Source organism: Augochlora pura, chromosome 10 (assembly GCF_028453695.1).
Source record: "Augochlora pura isolate Apur16 chromosome 10, APUR_v2.2.1, whole genome shotgun sequence".
Lineage (NCBI taxonomy): Eukaryota > Metazoa > Arthropoda > Insecta > Hymenoptera > Halictidae > Augochlora > Augochlora pura.
In genome coordinates, this window is record NC_135781.1 from 32,629,354 (window position 1) to 32,649,551 (window position 20,198).

General features: G+C 42.5%; 1 protein-coding gene across 6 annotated transcripts in view; it reads left to right on the forward strand.

The window, feature by feature from the left end:
- LOC144476475 (nucleolysin TIAR) overlaps window positions 1–20,198 on the forward strand; it is a 680,102-nt gene that overhangs the window by 608,086 nt on the left and 51,818 nt on the right. For all 6 annotated transcript variants that reach the window (XM_078193491.1, XM_078193490.1, XM_078193489.1 and 3 more), the window contains one exon: window positions 7,552–7,654. In XM_078193491.1, the coding sequence (XP_078049617.1) occupies window positions 7,552–7,654 (103 nt within the window). The remainder of the gene's footprint in view (window positions 1–7,551; window positions 7,655–20,198) is intronic.

The following is a 20,198-nucleotide window of genomic DNA, read 5'->3' on the forward strand; positions in this document are numbered from 1 at the left end:
AAAGTTGCGTAGCTGCAACCGTTCGGCCTTTCACCGCGAACTTCGTAAAATCGTTTCGGTTTGAATTTTGCAGCCCGGAAAAACCGTCGAAAAAGTTGAAATTCGTGAAATTGAGTTTTTTGTTACGGTGGCCGTGGTAGCGTTTCAACAAAGTGCGCGAAATAAATATATATATATCAAAAGGAAACTAGCCGTGGGAGTTTCTAAAATGATGCCGTCTCATTGATTACATATTCGTAGCGAGGAACCCCGTTCCCTCATCTTTCGCGGAACTATGGGTGGCAGACGTTTTATAAAGCACGCGTAAATGACGAGCGATTTCATATAATAAGAAAGACAGTGCGAGATCTCGAATTATTCGGCGTCATTAATAAATCATTCGCAGGTAGCATACTTATGCTTTTGTTCAATAATGTTACTGTAGCGTTGTTAATACTAGATTTATGGTATTTATCAGTTATTTTTTTATTTATGGTACCTATGAGTAATTTTTTTATTTATGGTACCTGTCACTAATTTTTTTATTTCCGATTACTCAAATTGCAATGATGCGTTTATGAGTTAGTTATACAATACACAGGGTGGTCTTGAAAAAAACTTTTAAAAACTTTTAAAAAATTTCTAGAAAAAATGCTTAGGAAAATATAGAATAATTTTTCTTTGTTTCAGAAAGTTGTTCAATACTAAGTTTTATCCTCCGCGAGCCTCCCGAAAAAATAATGATACCATTTACTCGACGACCCTTCGCCCGGTCACCGCGCCTAATTCGGCAAAACTCGCGGAACGCCCTGATTAATTATCGCCGGCACGAAAAACGCGAAACCAATAAACCCGTCACCCATAAGTCCGGAAATACCGTGAGGGGGTTGGAAAAACTTTCACGACTGCCGATAAAATCGCGTCGAAGTAGAATGGGAGGGGGAAACACGCTGACGGACACGGCAGCGCTGCGTACTTCATTTTATATTCTTAATTTCCATTTCCCGGTTGATTTGAAAATTTCCCGTCCGGCGACATAATATTCCCCATAAAATAGCGGCGGCCGTTGATTCGGCCCGGCGCACAGTGGTCCGGATCGACGTAAGGTGCGCCATTGCCCCACAACTCTTCATTTAATATTAAAGAAATAAAAAAATTAAAAAATTAAAAGAAATAACGTCAGATTAAGGATTAATTAAGAAAAGATACATTAATTCTATTACTGTTATTATTATTATCGTTAATATTACTGTTATATTTTATTATTGTTATATTTTTATTTTTGAGGTTGGTAGACATTTAGGAAGTAGTATACATTCGATACATATCGATACGCGTAACTTCATTTTTTGGTAAAAATGTCGCACCTTACGCTAATCCGGACCCACTGTGCGACGCGGAACGGGAACGAGGATCGATCGAGTGGACGGAGGGGGGAGAGGGGGGGCGACGCGTATCCGGTGAAAAGCGTTTAGAAATCACGCGGCCGGGAGTCGGCCGCGATAGGTATACGCGGTCTCTCTCTCTCTCTCTCGACGCCCTCCTCCCCCCCCCCCCCCCCCCCCCCCCCCCCCCGTAAGGAGGGAGACGTAAGTTTCGTTAGAGCCACGTAATCCGACGCCACGTATCGCCCCCGCGTATCGGGCCGTGACACAGTAATGCGTGTAGAGGCGGCCCCGGGTGTCGTCGCTCGGAGTCACGTGGTGCCTGACGAGCCACGATAATAAAGACCGCGCGCGGAACTAGCCGCGATAATGGTGCTACAAGGGTAATGAGAATAATCGTTCGCGTTATCAGCTAACAGTTCGATGCGGTCGCCGGATACCTACTGTTCTATAAAATGATAGAAAATATCGTATAATATAGTACCAGTCTAGGTAAGTCTATGCAATGGAATCATTTCGCTTTGTGTACCACGTGTCGTAGCGCTTTTCAACCCCTTTATTTTGGGGTGAATTATTATAGTAGGGATGAGTCTATTTAATTCTTTCTTTTTTATTTTTCATTGATTTTATTTTATTTGATGAGGTTATTTTGGCATTGTTGAGGCATTCTGTAGTGAATAATTTTTTAACTGATTTATATTTTCTGATATATTTTATTTTAGGGTAGTCATGGCTTTAAGATTTTATCTATTTATCATAAAAGCGAATATTATAATAATTTCCTTCTGCGGTTTAGACTTAATAAATGAAGAAATTTAAACAAATGTCTAGAGTTTGCAAAATTTTTCTTCTTGTCGACGTCAACGCGACCTTATAGACGGAAGTCTCGCGTTTACAATGAGCTCTTCAGAGTTGATTTGCAATTACCGTCGCGATTTTTATTACATTCTAAGATCGGCTATCTATTTTTAGTAATCACGCTCACGAATTCGTTGAAATATATTCCGGAAGGGGTGACATCGTGCCCGGCGTCGTTCGAGACGCCTTTCTCTTAATATTTCCTTTATCTCCGGGACCGGATAAAGGACATCGGCAGCCGGATCCGTCGAATAGAGAGGGTGTTCTATCACGGTTATATTTTTTTTTACTAGCTATAAACCCCCGCTCGCAGACGGCGCCGCTCGAGCAGGTGCATCGCCGTGATGCAGGAGGATTCATGATTTGTTGGCGGAAAGTTGGTACTCGCTGCGAGACGATTTTCGAGCAGTAAAAAATATAACCGTCGGATCATCTTCCGTGTTCACTGAATCCTAATTCTCGGCGACGCCTTTCTCTATTGCCGTAGCTTGGGGACAGTTTCGAAGGCAGTCTAAACATGTCTGCGTGGTTTTTAGGTTATGTGGAATATTTCTAAAATTTTTCTAAAGCTTTGAATTTTTATCTGTTTAAAGCGAACCTTTTGAATAAATTAGGAAAATCTGAAATCAGCAGACGAATATTTTGCGATTATTTTTATCATAAAAACAATTAAGAGAAGCTTTTTATTCGGGAAAAATGAAATAAAAATTCTTCTAAAATTCGAAAAGTTTCGAAAATTCGAAAATTCGAAAAGTTTCAAAAATTCGAAAAGTTTCGATCAAGTTTAGAAAAAAATAGTGACAGAGGAAAAGAGAAGGAGAGAAACGGAGAGGAAAAAGGGTAGACGCGGCAAGGGAGACTAGAAGGCAGGTTATCGAGCGCAGTTTAGGATCGGCTTAGAGGCGAGCATTCGATCTTCCGCTCTCTAGCTGGGCGGGCGCGCGAATGCGCGGCATCATATCGGGGAATGGAAATTCGAATCGGAAATACTTTATCCCGCTGGTGGCAAGGGTGACGCGGGATAAGGATCGTAGAAAAGAGTGGAGGACTGGTTGAAGATGACGGCGATGCCGTCGGCGTCGGCGATGCTAAGTTCACCGGAGACGAACGGAAAGGAGCAGGGAAGAAGGTAGAGAGGGAGAAAGAGAGAGATAGAGAGAGATAGAGATAGAAGGAGAGAGAGATAGAGATAGAGATAGAAAGAGAGAGAAATAGAGAGAGAGAGAGAGAGAGAGCGAGGGAGTGAGAGATAGGGATGCGAAGGGCTGCAAGAAGAAAGTGGCGTAGGACGGAAGGGGGGGGTTAACAGTCGGGGAAACGAGGCAAAAGGCACGAGTCCTCGAAATGGAGCAAACGGCGGTAACCGGGATCGCGGGGCGGGGGACGCAACCCCTTCTCCCCTTCCCGTACGTAGCCGACCGGGCGAAGAGCTTTTCAAACAGTCAACCTTTTTCGGCGGGGGGATTTCTCGCGACAGGAATATTTTTAAGTTTCCTATCCCCCCCGTCCCTCCTCGCATCAACTGTCCGACTAACACCGGCGGCGGCGCACTGTTACGGACATTTGCATTTACGTGGAGGCACGGAGTTTGCGAGCGAGCGCGCGCCGCCGCTACCAATGTCGTCCTCTGTTATTCCACATCCATTTCGACTGCGAGGCCCCGAGGCCGCGTCGAATACACGTTTCTTCTGCCTCTTTCTTGGCGCTCGACTCCTTCCTCCATCGTCGTCTTCCGCCTCCATCGCCGTTTTCTTCCTCCACCGTCGCCTCCATCCTCTTTCGCTTCGCTACCACCCTTATTTTTCATACGGATCCCGTAATGGACTTATAGATAGACCGAAGGGAGGACCGAAGGGGGGGGGGGGGCAGGCTGTTTTATTACCAAACCGCGCGACCCGCCCGGGCAAACTGCATTCGAGAGTCGCGCGGCAGCTATCGCTATCGGCACCCGCCCGTTTCGCGATTGCTTCCCCTCTCTCTCGATGTCTCCGTTGCCGCAACACCGCGGAACAGTTTACCGAACTGCGGGAGGCTTCTTGTCAGGGATCGAACAAGTTCGCCGACTTATATTTGTTTAAAGTTCCTTGGTTTTTGAAGGCGTTCTGTCGTAGTCGTGGACGGTAGTCCGAAATAGGAGGGTTCTTAGGTCGATGGTGGTTCTTTGGTGGCTGGGGTTTCACGTCTTTTTACTGGGTGTTGTTACTGTTAACAATCTTGTAATAATAGTAATAGTAATAGTAATAATAGTAAGAATAATAATTACTATTAGAATTACAGTTCCTACTATTGATTAACGCTGATTGCTATTGCTATAGGTCGATACTATTATAGATTGCTATTACTATAGATTGCTACTACTATAGGTTGGTACTATTATAGATTGCTATTACTATAAATTACCACTGTATAATAATAATAGTAATACTGATAGCAATATCGACAATAAAAATAATAATAAGGATAAATTAAATTAGCTCTAGAATACCTGAAAAGGGTACAGCATCAGCGTAAAATTCAACACTCTCTCACGATTTCAGTCTCAATTTCCCTCTCCATTTTTCTCTCCAATTCTCTCGCCATATCTCTCTCAATCTCTCCCCCTCTAATTCTCCTCATTTCCCTCTATCCCAATTTTTCCTTTTCCATTTCTCTCTCTCTCTCTCTCTCTCTCTCTCTCTCTCTCTCTCTCTCTCTCTCACCCTCTAATTCTCCTCATTGCCCTCTATCCCAATTTTTCCTTTTCCATTTCTCTCTCTGTCTCTCTCTCTGTCTCTTTCTCTCTTGCTCTCGCCCGAAAAGCTCTCGCAGAAGGCTGATTTCTGCAAGTCGGTCGCGAATCCAACGGCGTCAGACCCGTGCACGCCCGGAGCCTTTTCCGCGGGCGCGTTGCCGAAGAATCGCGGAAAGACGCAGCGGATTGGAGAAAATTTGAAAATGTGTATTAACTTAACCCGCATCGGAAACTACTCCCCCAAGTACGGAGGAAAGGGGAGGGGAGGGGAGGACCGGGGGATTCGGTCGCACGAACTTCTGAACAATATCCCGCGCAGCGAGTTTCTTATTGTCGAACTCGCACGGTCGCGGCGGATGCCGTTCTCGCGGGAAGCTTGAAAACCGGTTCTTTCCTTTTTTTTCTCTCTCTCTCTCTCTCTCTCTTCTTCTTCTCCGGAAACATGTATTTCGCGCGCGTAGATTTACGGCTGTACAGGATCGGGAATGGAGGGTCCCGAGTGTCTGAAACGCGGACCGGGAACTTTGCTTCGCGACGGGGCCTTCTCGCGACCTCTGTGCTGTCGAAATGCTGTGGGAAATGCTGCTCGAAATTACTGCTCGAAATTACTGTTCGAAATACTTTGATTATTCCCTTTTAATTTTCTTTAAACGATGAGGATTCTTGTATATCATTTTTGGGGGATTTAACGAGCTTGGAAGGTTTGGACATTTTTCCTTTTCGTCATAAATTCGGCTGTGTGGATATGTAATTGTTGCTTAATGGATATCTAATTGTTGATTAATTTTTGTTAATACTTAAATGACAGCTGATGGCACGTTAAAGACGAGATTTAATTTTTTATTTTATTTACTTATTTTATTATAATAAGCGTTCATTTAGTATCACCAACGGGAACCGAATTTGTCGAGATTTTCCGCTGTCGTTTTACGCCGCGCTCGGACGAAAACGAATATTCGACCGTTTCCCTTTGGAAACGCGTTCGCAGTTACAATAACGGGTAGAATCAAAAATACGAAACTGTTTATCTTTTGTTTGATTGTCGATGGTGAAGGATCGACGTCGAACCAGCCCCGGCTACATATCTGTTTCTTGTTGGATCATTAATACAGAGAGGGGGGGGGGGGAGGGGGAGTGCAGCAGGAGTCGGAGGTATCGTATGGTAACGGCATTGTTAGGCTGTTCGCAGGAAAATATTTTCGAGCAAATTGGAAAACTCTGTTCTATTTATTTTCGAGGAGGGAGAACAAAAAGAGAGAGAGAGAGAGAGAGAGAGAGCCGCCGCCGCTGTGTTCCGATTCGCTATATTTGAAAATAGTGTTATACCTGAGGGCTTTTAAATATCGGAAAAGTAAAAATGTATTTTGCCAGGGGGGGGAGGGGTCCCACGGTTCCGGTCGCGCATCGCCCCCCTCCCCCACGGTAATGGTACTGAAAATACACTTTTATACGTATTTATTGTTATCGTTCGCGCTGTGCTGGAAAACGGGTAAATAGACCACTTTTCTCAATCCACTCGCGCTAGCGCGTCGGTGTTTCGCAAATCGGGAATGCTGGTAAATAAAAGTTACGGTCACCGTCTTACGTTCGGGCCGGGAGTTACGAGCCCCGGCCGGCCGACGCTCGTAACGTTTCACCTTCTGCTTTATTCCGGCGCGTTGTTTGATCCTTTCTTTAATGCAAAGCATCGGCGCGGGGGCCCCCGACCGTGATTTCTCGTCGCGGTCGCGGGGTCGCCGATGCTCGTCGAGGGGGCGAAACGCCGCGCGGTTACAACGCGTCGATGCATAAATGTTTGGTTGGCGCTTACGAAATTTTTCCTTCAAATTTCGCTTAAACCGACTCCGATCGAAGGATCCTGATTTTTAGACAAGTGAAATAGAACGAACCATACGCGTTTCTGTAAAAGGATTATATCAGCCCACGGCGCGGTTAAGAATAAAATTGAATTACGTTTATTACCGTAATTTCATTGCACTTACGTTTTTATAGCCACTCGGAGCAAACGTGGCCGCACGTCAGAAGTGCATTTTTAACAATCCACTCGGCGACGGACTTCCACGGAAACGCGCGTTTTTCTCGATTTTAGTTGTAAAATTAGTCGATGCGATCTGTTAAACGAGAGAACATATTACTGAATAAATCAACTTGTCGTGTCATCGTTATAAATAGACTGCTAAAATAAAGTTCAATCTGCGGTAAAAAGTATTGAAGTGAAAGTATTTTTCAGAAGTGTGCAGTAAAGTATAGTATAGTAATTGTTATAATATCTCTAGTTTTTGTCTCTGCTTTAGCTGCAGTATAATCTATTAAAAGAAGGAATAAATTGCCAAATAAATTAATCTGTCACGTCACTATATAACTATATACTGTACTATATTATAAAATAATACAATATATACAGTATATACAATAATATATATATACAATAAAGTTCTATTTTGCAACTTGCTTAATAGAATTTTCGACGAAAGTCCACAATCTGTAACAAAAATTGCTAAAAATTCTCGCCATGTCTAAATTACAATTGTTTGTAGAATTTTATATTACTCTGCTGGTTTAAAGCATAAATGCTGAATTGTCTTTCCATTGTTTCAGGAAGCGGAAAGTGCCATCGGTGCCATGAACGGGCAATGGCTCGGTAGCAGAAGCATTCGAACGAATTGGGCGACCCGCAAACCACCGGCGCCGAAATCGGAAGGTGAGTGCTCGCATGTACTATTGAGGCCCTTGAGAATATTCCGGTGTGTTCATCGATAGTGTGCATGATTGTTGTTGCTAACAACCGATCAGGTACTACGACAAATGGGGAAACGTCTGTTAAACCGTACTCCGTAGACGATATCACCGCAAAGCATCGCAGAATCGTTTTCATCCGTTTGCTTAGCTTTTCACACCCCTTTTTAAACAATCTTTAGTAAAATCAAAATAATATAAGTCGGTATAGGAATCTTGTTCTTTGTAATTTTGGCAGGGTGGAAATTGTTATATTATCGAATATAATTTAAAATATTGTTATTAAATCTACCGAGCAGTGAAAGCGATTGACATTTATTGACGTAACGTTGATGTGATATTGACATAATGTTGATATGTATTGCTTTATATAATTATAAGGAAAGTATATTTATTTAGGCGTCTTGCTATTTTTATTGCAATGTATGTGAACAATTATATTGAAGGAGGGAATTAATTCGATCATTTAAGAAACAATCTTCTTAACTTTGTCAATGTTCAAAGTAAAAATGTGAAATAAATCTTGGGAACTATAAAAACCTTAACCCTTTGCACTCTGGCGGTGACTCTGAGGTATCACTAAAATAATTCTAGCACGTCTCAAAAGTAATTTTTATACCAATAAAGCATAGATTTAAAATATCATTAAATGGTAAATTCTACGAGGCAGGAAAATGATTTCAGACTTACAGTTAAAACAGCTTCGATCGCAAAGGGTTAAAAATCAAACTGATCAACTTGAAATATAAAAATGAGAAACCAGTATATTTTAAAACCTTAAAAAAAATTTTTAAAGATTTAACGTTGCCCGGTATCGGTGAAATTCCGCGGTCCGAGAATCGCAAACAAACGCGATCAAAAAAAAAAAAGAACGGAGGAAAACAGATACGAGAAATCCCGCCGAATCAAGAAAACGGTGGGGGGTAAACCGCGATCGTTGTCCGTCCGAGCACGGTAGGGTTAGAAAATTTGATAACGTTGTTTAGCGGATCGTGACAGCGCGGCGAAACGGCGCGGCTCGTAGAAGAATTCGGCGATAAAGAATTTCTGCTACGGGGATAGAAAAACCGAGAAATAAATAGGGAAGCGGCGATGTATTTGCGCGCGAGCGAGCGAGCGAGCGCGAGCTGACGCGGGATCCCGAAACTGGCAGCCGAAATTAAATATCACGCTTCTTGTTCGCGGAACACGGAATTTTCCTTCCCGCAAACCGGAAATCCGTTAGGTCGACGAAATTCTCCGGGCACGGGGAAATGGACGTGCACGATATCATTACCGGCGAGTTCGAAAAATCCGGCTCCCAAACCTTCCCCCACTGCCCCCCTTTCGCGGCACCTGCTGCTGTCGCTGCCGCTCCTCGCCGTGGCGCAAAAAACTTTCGCCGTGTCGCGCGGCGAAATGCTCGGAAACGATTTTACCGTCGCTTTTGTCCGCCGAAGGAAACTCTGACCCTCGTTTATTAACATGCTCGCTGGACGGCCCGATATCCGCGGTTGCGATCGACGTCACCGCGATTATGTTTGTTTCGGACGCGTCGCTGCTCGCGTTAATGTTCCGCCAGCTTTCGGAGCGGAATTACTTTTTTAAAAACTGTTCGAATATTAGCGCGAATTTGCTGTAGGAAATGCATAATCAGGGAGTGAAAATTAGAATTTCTAGCAGTATTATACGTTTACAAATATTCTATTAGTATTAAATGTATTTTATTAATATTCATTTTAGTATGAATTATACATTTTTGTTTTATACGCGATTGAGTGATGGTTTCTGGTGGAAATTGATGAAACCAGCTCCTTTATGAAAAGTTGTAAAACTACGTCGGTCGATGTTAAATAAAAAAATGTTAACTTTTTTAATAATTGTAATAAATTAAAGATAAGCTTTCCTCTATTTATTATTTTCGGGTATTTCGTTCGCGTCTTCCTGTGAGCGACTAGCTTGTACCGTTGAATATACCGTTTTAATCCTGGCGACGCCGGCCAATAAAATTATTCAACGAATAAAACGGATGAATGCGAGCGCGGTACTAGCCGTGGATCAATGATGGAACGGAAAGAGATCGTGTAAAAATAAATTGAACGGTGACACGGCGCAACACGCGGCCTACGCAAACGAGCGGAAATATGGAAAAAAAGGAACGTAACCTGCTATAATAAAACGGGCGGCGCGTCTGCAATTAACGGCTCGCGGCGGCTGCTAGCCTACGTTGCGCGCGCGCGCGCCGCCGCAGTTCCATTTGCGTCTTATTGTTTCCGTTTAGTCGAATAGCTCTCGAACCGGGGCGCCGCGTTCCGCCCGGTCACTTTTACGTGTGCGACGCTAATGCGATTCGATTACATGCTTTGAAGGCGCGGACACACTTTTTTCACGAGACTTTACCCCACCGTGCCCTTAATAAGCTGAACGTGCACGCTCGCCGACGGATTATTAGAACCCGCGCGGCTCGAAACCACGGCGAGCTAAACGGTTCTCTTTAATTGAGAAAACATTAAACCGTACAACAACAAACCGTACTTTAGCGAGTCAAACTCGCGAACAGTTGCTTGGACCAAAACATAAACATCGCGAGTCAGACTCGCGAACAGATACTTGGGCCAAACATAAATATCGCGAGTCTGAGTCTCGAACACATACTTCGGCCAAACGTAAACATAACAAGCCGAGCTCGTCGACTGATTTTTTGCCCGTTACGCTCGCGACTGAATGTTAGTTCCTCTCAGTACCTCGGAACAGTTAGTCAAGATTCTTGTCGTTGCTGTTACGAAGCAAGTTCAATTATTAAAATTTAAGAAACCCCTTCAAAATGCAAGGTACAAAAGTGTGTAGTGATATAAAATTGACTATATCACAGGCATTGCGGGCATCTACATTTCGGATCGTATTGCGACTGTTTACAAACATCAGTCTGGCCTGTTTAGCGCGCGTTGATGCGGACCGCTCGGGCCCGAGTTTCGTCGAGCTAAATGGCACGGGAAGGGGTTAACATTAATATCTTATTTATTATATTATTAATATGTTATATTATCAATATTTGTTAGACTTCAATGACACCGCGGGCACCGTGAATTTTAAGCAGGAGAATTTCGCGGAGTTTTCCGGAGATCGTCGCCGGAATATTTTCGCGAAAGCGAATTTTTCGAAAGAAAAGCGATCGCCGCGTTAAAGGGGTGTCTCGTTTGTAATGCGACGATGCGCGGCGAAGACGTCGAGCGAGTGTCACCGTGGTGGCCAAGTAAATATCCAAGCGGGAGAAACGCGAGCTTATCCGGCACGCTTAACCGCGCCTCAAATCACCGGGCGCGAGCGCATCTTACGACACGGGTAAATACAGGTCGTTCCAACTTTGTTCAACCTTAAGCGGCCGCCATTGTTTCGCGCAATAACCGGGAAGACTTTGTTTTTACGAAAGTTGTTTTGGTTAATGGGCGAACGTAACGCGGCGACAATTGTTTCCGCCCGGACATTCGCCGATCCGTCGTGTTGCTTTATTTTTTTCTTTCTCTTGGCGACGTCTTTTTCTTGCGTTCTTTTTGAGCGAGGAATCGATCGAGAATCGCGCTGCTGGAATTTAGTCGTCGATGAAGTGGGAATGGTTGATCGCGTGTTTTGCTGTCTTTTGGATATTAAGATCTCTATATGATTTATAACATGATTGGAATATAATAAAGTATGAGTAATATAAAAAATGACATTTAATATAATAAGCACTGAATTAACATTTAATATAATAACCACAATCCAAGTGCAACCTGACCGACATTCCCATAATACCTTCGCAAATGAAAATCGCGAAGCCAACACAAAAATGATATAATATTTATTAAATCTCATTTCAGTCAGCACAGAATAATTTAATTCGAAATCGATGTCTTTGACGACGGAAGAAAAAAACTCTCTTTAATCGGCGAACAAGAACTCGCATTCAGGACATCTTCCGCGAACAAAAATCACCGATGAATGCTGGGGAATCGAAGAAGGGTTTCGTCGCTCCCTCCAGGAATTCTTGAACCCGAACGTTCAATAAGTCCCGCTTATAAAAAGAGCGCTCGCCGAATTGAATCAACGTTTTTAAAAAAGCCGTCGATATAATTTCTTGCTTGATTCACGTCGATTTAAAGAGCTGAGCAAACGGGAAATATCTTTGGCGAATATACAGTCGGCCCCATAAGTATTCGTACCGCTTGCAAGAGAAATCTGTTGAAATCAAGGGTTGTACATTTTTGCAATAAACTTTTTATTATCTTATTTAATATTTTTCTATGCGACGGAAGAGAAAAAGTTTGGAGTTTTAGTTAATCAATTTTCTAAACTTTATACGCGTGTTCATTCATGGTAAAAAGTTTATTGCAAAATCTCACATGGTGTCCCTTGATTTCAACAAATTTCTCTTATAAACAATGAGGGTACGAATACTTATGGGACTGGCTGTATTTTAATAAAATCATATTCACGCGCGCGGCCGTTCAACGCGGTCGAGATTCGAGCTCGCGCGCGTCGTCTCGTTTATAGAAATTCGACCGAGGGCAATTGTTTTTTAACAAGCGCGGGAAGGGACATCGTGGCGCGTAATATGCATTCAATAATATGCATTCGCTCGTTCGTTTCGGCACCATTCTTCGCCGCGATTCTTAACGCACAAGTAACGTAACTCGCAATTAATAATTGTCCGTCGGAGCGGCCGTTTCGTTAAAGGCACTCGCCCGGGCCCATTCTATCAAGACTATTCACCCGTCTCGAGAGATCTTATTGTTAAACGAGCAGCGGATTGTCGCGAGGCCGGATAAACGTCGCGATCGTCGCAGCCGCGAAACCGATCCGCGAGGATGCCACCACAGAAAACGAACCGCGAATTTATATTATTAATACGGCTAATTGACCCCCGGCTCGAATCATTGACCCCGGCTCTCAATTAACCCCTTCTCACCCCGCCGCCCTTCGATTTTTTTTCGCGTCCAATTATGCGGAATTTGCGGAACAACAATGGAGGAACAGCCGACCGGAAAAAGGTAAACGATTTGTAAGCGTTCCTCTGTTTCCGCCCGATCTCCGGACCCACGCGCTCTGTTTGAACGGCCAATATTTTTCGCCGAAGTGTTCCCACCCAACCGCCCCTTCCCCTTCGCCTCTGCCTTTGTAAAAATGTGTGTCGCCTGGTCAAACATCCTCTGTGTGCCCCGCGTAAATATATTCAGCAAACGTTGACGGCAATTGTGACTCGCGCGCGCGCGCGCTCTCGTTGACGAATTTTCCATGTTCGACTGGCGAATTAATTATATCGTTCCGCTAATTTACGTTGTCCCATCCGGTTTAGGCGCTTCCACCCCTCCCCCTCCCTTTCCATCGTGTCCCGTTGCTCGTCGCAAAATTATTTGCGAACAATACCCGGGAATTTCGCGGCCGAATTCAGCGAATGCCGTTCCAAATTAATTATCTGCTCGGAGTTTTGTTTCTTTTAGGCGTTTGTTTCAGCTTCTCAGATCTGATTGTTTCATTCGATTTGTGTACGGTGATTGAATCATGATTGGAATAGTAATTGTTAATGATAATAGAATGATAGTAAATGTGAGGATAAAATAATGCGGTTGGTAGATTATAATTATTATTAGAGGATTATTAGATTGAAAATTATTATTAGGTGATTAGTTGATTATAATTATTGTTAGATGATTATTGGATTATAATTATTATGAGATGATTACTGGATTATAATTGCCATCGGGTGATTACTAGATTAGAATTAGTTTTAGACGAATACTAGATTTCAATTGTTACTAGATTATTATTAGACTAAAAATTATCCAAGTGGATGAAATACAAATTAAATGAAAGAACCTTTGCTCTTTTAGCAATCGTAATAAATTGAAAATAATGCAACGATCTTCTCGAATATTAGACAATATATAAAGTAAACGCGAAGTATCCTAACTTTTGGTAACATTATTACTTAATTTTTCAATGCCAGAAAAATCATAGGAATCGATCTAGAAAAATAGAGAGAACAGCAACAAAGTTATCGTTAACTGGACGAACAGTTACAACATATTTTCCGCGGGGCACATTTCGGGATCGCCTGGCTCAATATATTCGCGCATTGAAATCGCGTGTCTTGGAATTTTTCACTTTAACGGTGAAAGATAAGGCCAGACAAATGAATAAATGAGCCTTATGATAAGGGTCGCTGGGGAAAAAAAAAAGTGAAAAATGGAGTTTCCGCGAAAGGGGGAAGGGCCGACGGTGCGGTGAAACTAAATCAATAAGAACTCTGTGAACACCGTCAAGACGGGCAACGCGTTTAATTTCGACGGAGTCGAATATTTCGTAGGCGAAATTTTATATCGAAAATCGCGCGAAATATTTCGATGCTTGTTATACAGAATATCCTGTCTTAAAAGAGGCCGCCTAAATACGTTTATTAATCTAACAATGAATATATTTAATCAGTCGGTGCTGTTGCAGAGAATCGAATTATCAAAGAGAAAATCAGTCGAGTGTTCTTTCTTTTTAAAATCGCGCGTGAATTCTTCATAAAATATTCATTGCAAATTCGCTGCGAATAGGTTTGACATCAACTCCTCCGACGGAGTACCTAGAAAGGTGGATTCTGCGCCGCGCGTGTAACGAATCCGTGGAGTTTCTGCTCCGAGTATCGCTATAGCAAAGGCTCGCGCTTTAGGCTAGAAGGAGCCGCTTTCATCTACGTTAGGCCTTGGCCCATATTTTGCAGCATCGGCTTCTTCGTATTCGCGAAGGAAAAATCGAGTAAAAGGGTAGAATTCTTAAATTCCGTCGAGAAGTTACGTGTCGCCTTACGACTCGAATCTGCCGGATGAGTCTACTCGCAGAAGCCTCGCGCATAATTTTCTACGACATTTGGTCTAATCGTGGAGCAACATTGAGACGAGTCAGGCGAGGTTGAGCACTCGAGATCGTAGAGAAGGGTTTTTAATTTGTTAGGAAGCTGTCACAGCGTTAGAAAATGTTGTAGAATTTTGTGCGCGAGCAATTAACGAATTTTGGAGTGAACGTCATGGAAAGTAATGTTTTAGAATTTTTTCGATAAAACAGCGTTGCGTGGAGAACTATGCCAGCGAGTCAATTTTTGTTAATAACGTAGCGACATGCTCTGTTCTAAATTCTGTAATAAATTCGAGCATTTAAGATTGATGATATAGGAGTTCGATGCATTATTTTTACGAAAATACTGCCAAATATTTATTCGATATATTCTTGACTTTTTGTTAAAAATAATGCATCAACTTGTGTCTCTTAGATCTTAAATAATCACATTTGTTTGAAATAAGATGTCGCTGCATTTCCAACAAAAATACCCAGTTTTGTAGTATTAAGAAAACCAATTTTTAAAACGCTGCAACAACGACTACAACTATAATAACAATTTACAACTATACCCCTGAAACTAAATAATTATCAACTAAATCACCTATATATAATTATTCTTCGAAACAGACTTTGGCACTCCTATCATCCTAACCTAAAAACGGAAAAGACTGAAAACGAGCGAGAAATAAAAATTCCCTCCAGAAAACAATCGACAACTGACATCGATTGAAACGAGCTTCGGCAACGAGTCAGCTTTGAACGGAAGTAGCAAGCATTCGAGAAGTCTTCTAGGAAGAAGGCTGACCCCGAAGTTCAGGGCCAGCCGACACGAGCGCGTAAGTAAGGGGCGCGGCGATCAGCGAGATTTCATTAACGAGTAATCATTTTTCTGGACGCGAAAATGTCAGGAGACGAAAGGCTAAGAGGAGGAGGGGGGGGGGGGGGGGGATGGACGGCCGGAGAAGATGATTAAGCTTGCGGAGGTGGCTGACAAGAAAGTGTTCGCCGCGAATTTGGCCTATGCAAATGCGGGTGAACGGTCCCGGTAGGATGAGTCCGGGCGAGAGCCCGCCTCCGGTGAAAAAGTTTGGACGCGCCCCGCGACGAATACTAATTAAAGACTTGCGGAATGAAATTAGTTAGCCGGAGGAGGGGGGGTTGGGGTGGTCGGAGGGTGGATGGTGACTCCGAGGGCCGGACGATGGAGTTCCCTGGGTCGACGACGAAGAGCCGCTTATGATAATATAATAATACTTACTTGGGGTCTCGGAGTGCTACCTCCAAGCTCATTATGCGTTTAGTTCATAACTTCAATTGGATTCTTACTATCCCCCGCCGACTTAAAGCTTTATACTTTCATTGGGCTTTTACTCTTTAACAGTGATAATTATGGGGCTAATAGCGACTAGACGGATAATGTGTAAATTACCTTTTGCCCTATATTCCCCCCGTCCACCGAAAATCGCCCAACACTCGTCTTCCGTTCCGACGCGTTCGTCGCGAGAATCTACCCTAATGTGGACCAATTAAACGCGAATTTGATAATTCGATTCTCTGGAACAGCATTGCCCGATTAAATGCATTCGTTATTAAATTAACGGACGTATTTAGCTGGCCTCTTTTAAGACAGAAATCTACCCTTATGTAGACCAATTAAACGCGGCGAAAAGTTTTCGAGAGCAAGGGTTCGCCGGTCGAACTATGAAATCAATTCGGAAGCGAACTCTCTGGTTAACATTTAGGCAACCGAATCGGGGATCTCCCTGTTTGGAATTGTATCGTTTCGTGACCGAATGGAGGAATTTCTATACCGATCGAAGCTATAATTTCTAAAATTTATTCTAAGCTTTATCGAATATCGGACCGCTGTTTCATTTCATCTATTCATTCAGTTTTCGTTTAAATAATGAAACTATTTTGCTCGAGAAATTATTCAAGAAAAACGATGCAGTATTTCTAGAATTCGCTGAGTTTCGCTGATTTAGATTCCCAAATTTTGATGACCCTTTCAGTCAATTTTAAATTTCAATGGTAATTAAAAATTATCGAAGATAGTTACACGAACTTAGAACAACGTTCCTTTATAAATCATCGAGGATTGTAAAACCTTAAAATAGCGTGCAAACTGCTTTAAACAGCGAAGACTCGTAGGACCTCGCGAACGCGTTGAATTCGTGTAACATTCGTCGGGGATGGATTCGTCGTAAAATATTCGCCGTCACGAAGCAATGGAAGCTAAAAGGCGAAGAAAAAAGGAAAGAAAGAAGCGAAAGCGAAGAAGTTAAAGACAGAGCCGCGGCCGCGGCTGCAGGGCCGAGCATTTAATTCGAGAGTGCCGGGAGGGTTGGCCGAAGTTTGTCAGCAACTGGGTCAATATTTTATGGCCCCGGCAATTAGATAATTTTGCGGTCAGGCAAAAATATGATTGCCGGCGTGTGAAAGGGAGACGTCGGGGTTAACGTTGAAAGTTTGTATCGCCGGTCTACTCTTCCTCTCCCTCTCTCTCTCTCTCTCTTTCTCTCTCTCCCTCTCTGAATCGTCGGTCTACTCTCTCTCTGAATCGCCGGTCTACTCTCTCCCTGAATCGCCCCTAAGCAAAACTATGGCTGCTGTCGATTTCGCATCGCTTCCCGTCCAAAGAATCGCGGGCCGCTCTTTCATTTTCGGCCCTCTTAATCACTGAAAGTAAACTCGCGGCGGTTCCCGGGGCATAAAGCGGCAGGAGCCTCGTCGCACGCTGTATTAAACACCGTGAAAAGCATTCGGTGAACAAAAATTGAATTCTTGTCAGCTCGGACAGAAACGAAAACGACGGCCCTCCCCCCCTTCACCGCGGCCGCATTTCTAACGTCGCGGAAAATAACCGCTCTTGAGCTGTTTGTATCTTCTTTGACCGAACTATTCGATCTTTTGCGCTATATTAAGTATTATAAAGTATTCTAAGGTTAATAGAAGGTATGCTAAAGTATAATAGATTTATATATATTTAATACAATTTATGTTCTTTAATAGCTTCATTTAAGTCGAATTTCTCATCGCGGAGTTAATATAGCATAAATATATTTAAAAACGTGTAAATTAGAAATATTTGCGACTTAATAGTAATTAGGACATTTATATTATTTATACTCTTCATCAATATCATAGCAAATTTACGTCTTCATCGATCTAAAAATATTTAACTATATAAATTATGCATCGTGTGCATAACGCCGACACGGCCCCGGTATATATATATATACACGCTTCTGCCCGTTCATAATTGTCCAAACAACCTCGAAAGTTCGAAAAGTAAAAGGTTACAGCTGCAAAGATAACACTATTAATGTAAACTGTTTCGTATGCGTACGCTGCGCGAGGCTCGGAAACTCCCCGCTAATATAATATAATTGTGCCGGACTTCTGCGAATTATTTGCCGCGCCACGTGTTTCGTTCCCCTCGCGGAGAGTTACAAAATTTTAAATAAAATCTGTGACGATGATTCGGAAGACGCTACTGCGATAGATTGACAAGATAGGATGCGATTTTAACACTTTGTTAATTATTTATTATTGCGATAAAAGTATTAGATTGTATTACTGTAAGTTTCCGTATTATTAAATATATTTTATAAATATTAGATACCAACCGCGACGAATAAAATAATGAAAATAAAAATGGTTAAATAAAATAGATGAAATAAATATTGTTTAATGTTAATGTAAAATATAAAATATAGAATGTTAGTAGCTCTGCTCTATAATAACAGAGGCAGAATAATGTAGAATAATATTAGAAGCCATTTTGACAATGTTGATTTAATGTTTTTGTAAACAAAAGAAAATATAAGCAATACAATATAATAATATAATAAAATAATAATTGCGTGAAGGTCGAAACAGAGTCGATGCCAAGGAAATGTTTACAGCCGACTTTACGGTCGGTAAAGCGTTGATTAACAAAAGCGCCGGCAATAATGGCAACAAACTCGCCGTCGGCAATGTTACAGCGCGATACATTCGGTGACCCAAATCGGAGTTAAGTATACCATCGGTAGCAGCGTAGCCGGTAGCACACAGCACGCATAAACATAAACGTCTCGCGCAACTGTTAACACCGACGACCCTTCATTAGAATAGTTAACACTTTCTTTATTGTTCGCCGTTTGTAATTGGACGTGCCGTAAATCCACGCTGCCGGATCGTAATTCTATTTCGCGTTTATGGTAACGTAAAAAAGAAAGAAACTATGCTCGCTACAAGGCCAGAAAATCTGTACGAGACGTTGTAACGCGCGCACGCGAAAGAAACGCAGAAAGGGTTAATAAAATCGGACGAGCGACGTGATTTCTGCGAGGCAATCGTTTCTACGACGTTCTTATACGTTGTTGCTGCTCGATTATTATTGCGTAATTGTTCCGCCAGTTTTCATGCTCGGATGCCGGCCGTTCCAATCACGCGCTCTCCCCGAGCAACGTTCGTCAAACAAACGAGAACATCGCGTCGTGCATTCCGATACACGCTGAAATAATTAACGCGATTAGAATCTCATTTACATGTTACATGCCGGAATGCACTTAACGAATCAATATACCGTTCTGCGGACGGCGCCGAACCGAACCAGCCAGCCTTAAACCAATCGTTGTCTTCGCTTCGAGCGAATCCTCCCTTAACGAGAATTCCTTTTACGAAATTCTTTAAATAGACGACAATTTAATAATTTAAAAAAGAAATGAAATTGCATTGATGTCTTCGTCTACGTTGGAAAATTAAGAGAATAAAATATTTTCGCAGTATTTTTGCTAAAAATTAAGTAATCTAACCTTAAAATATTAGTAAAACATCCAATGGTACAGAAATAATATCGCTATCCCGACATAACCTTAAAATGCCATTAAAACATCAAACGATACAAAAATTCATCTCGCATCACTACGAAGGAATAATTAACTAAAAATCCATGAAAGATTCGCAGACGCGACGTTTTTCAATTTTCCGAATCGCTCGGAAAAATTTGATTTCCTTCGAACGCTCGTTTCCGCTGAAACGAACACGCGAGCGCGGGTACGCGGAGCCGAGCTGAGAACACATTAAATCCCCACTGACCCAGAATGATTATCCAGAATTCAGTTTTATTTTTCCTAGTTCGCGCCGCCCCCCCCCCCCCCCCCTCTCTCGCTTTCTCTCTCTCTTTCACGATTCCCAGTTCCACTCGCGGAATTAGCGAAAGCTCATACAATTACGTGCGGGCAGAAACAAGGACCGTCGTAAAAGGGGAAGAGGGGTGAAACGTATTAGCGACGGCGGCGTATTTCACTTTTGTGGCCTGTAAATACCAATATGTAATTAACCCGTCTTTACGGCAGCGGCGGCTCGCGCGCTGTTAATCGGCCACCGGGAAACATCGCGTGGCTGGCGAACCACTTGCCGGACGTCCGCCGAGCGGGACGCGTGACTTGCGAAAGAGAAATATTATACAAGAAGACAATATCTATATTCCATTTACTATTGTAAAAATAGTAGTATCGTATCTCTGTAACCCTCTTGGATATTAAATTCCATTTCTAATAACTTCACCGAATTAAACGGTACCTATCGGTGTTATTTATATTCCATGTTAATATTTATATTCCATTTACTATTGTAAAAATAGTAGTATCGTATCTCTGTAACCCTCATGGATATTAAAT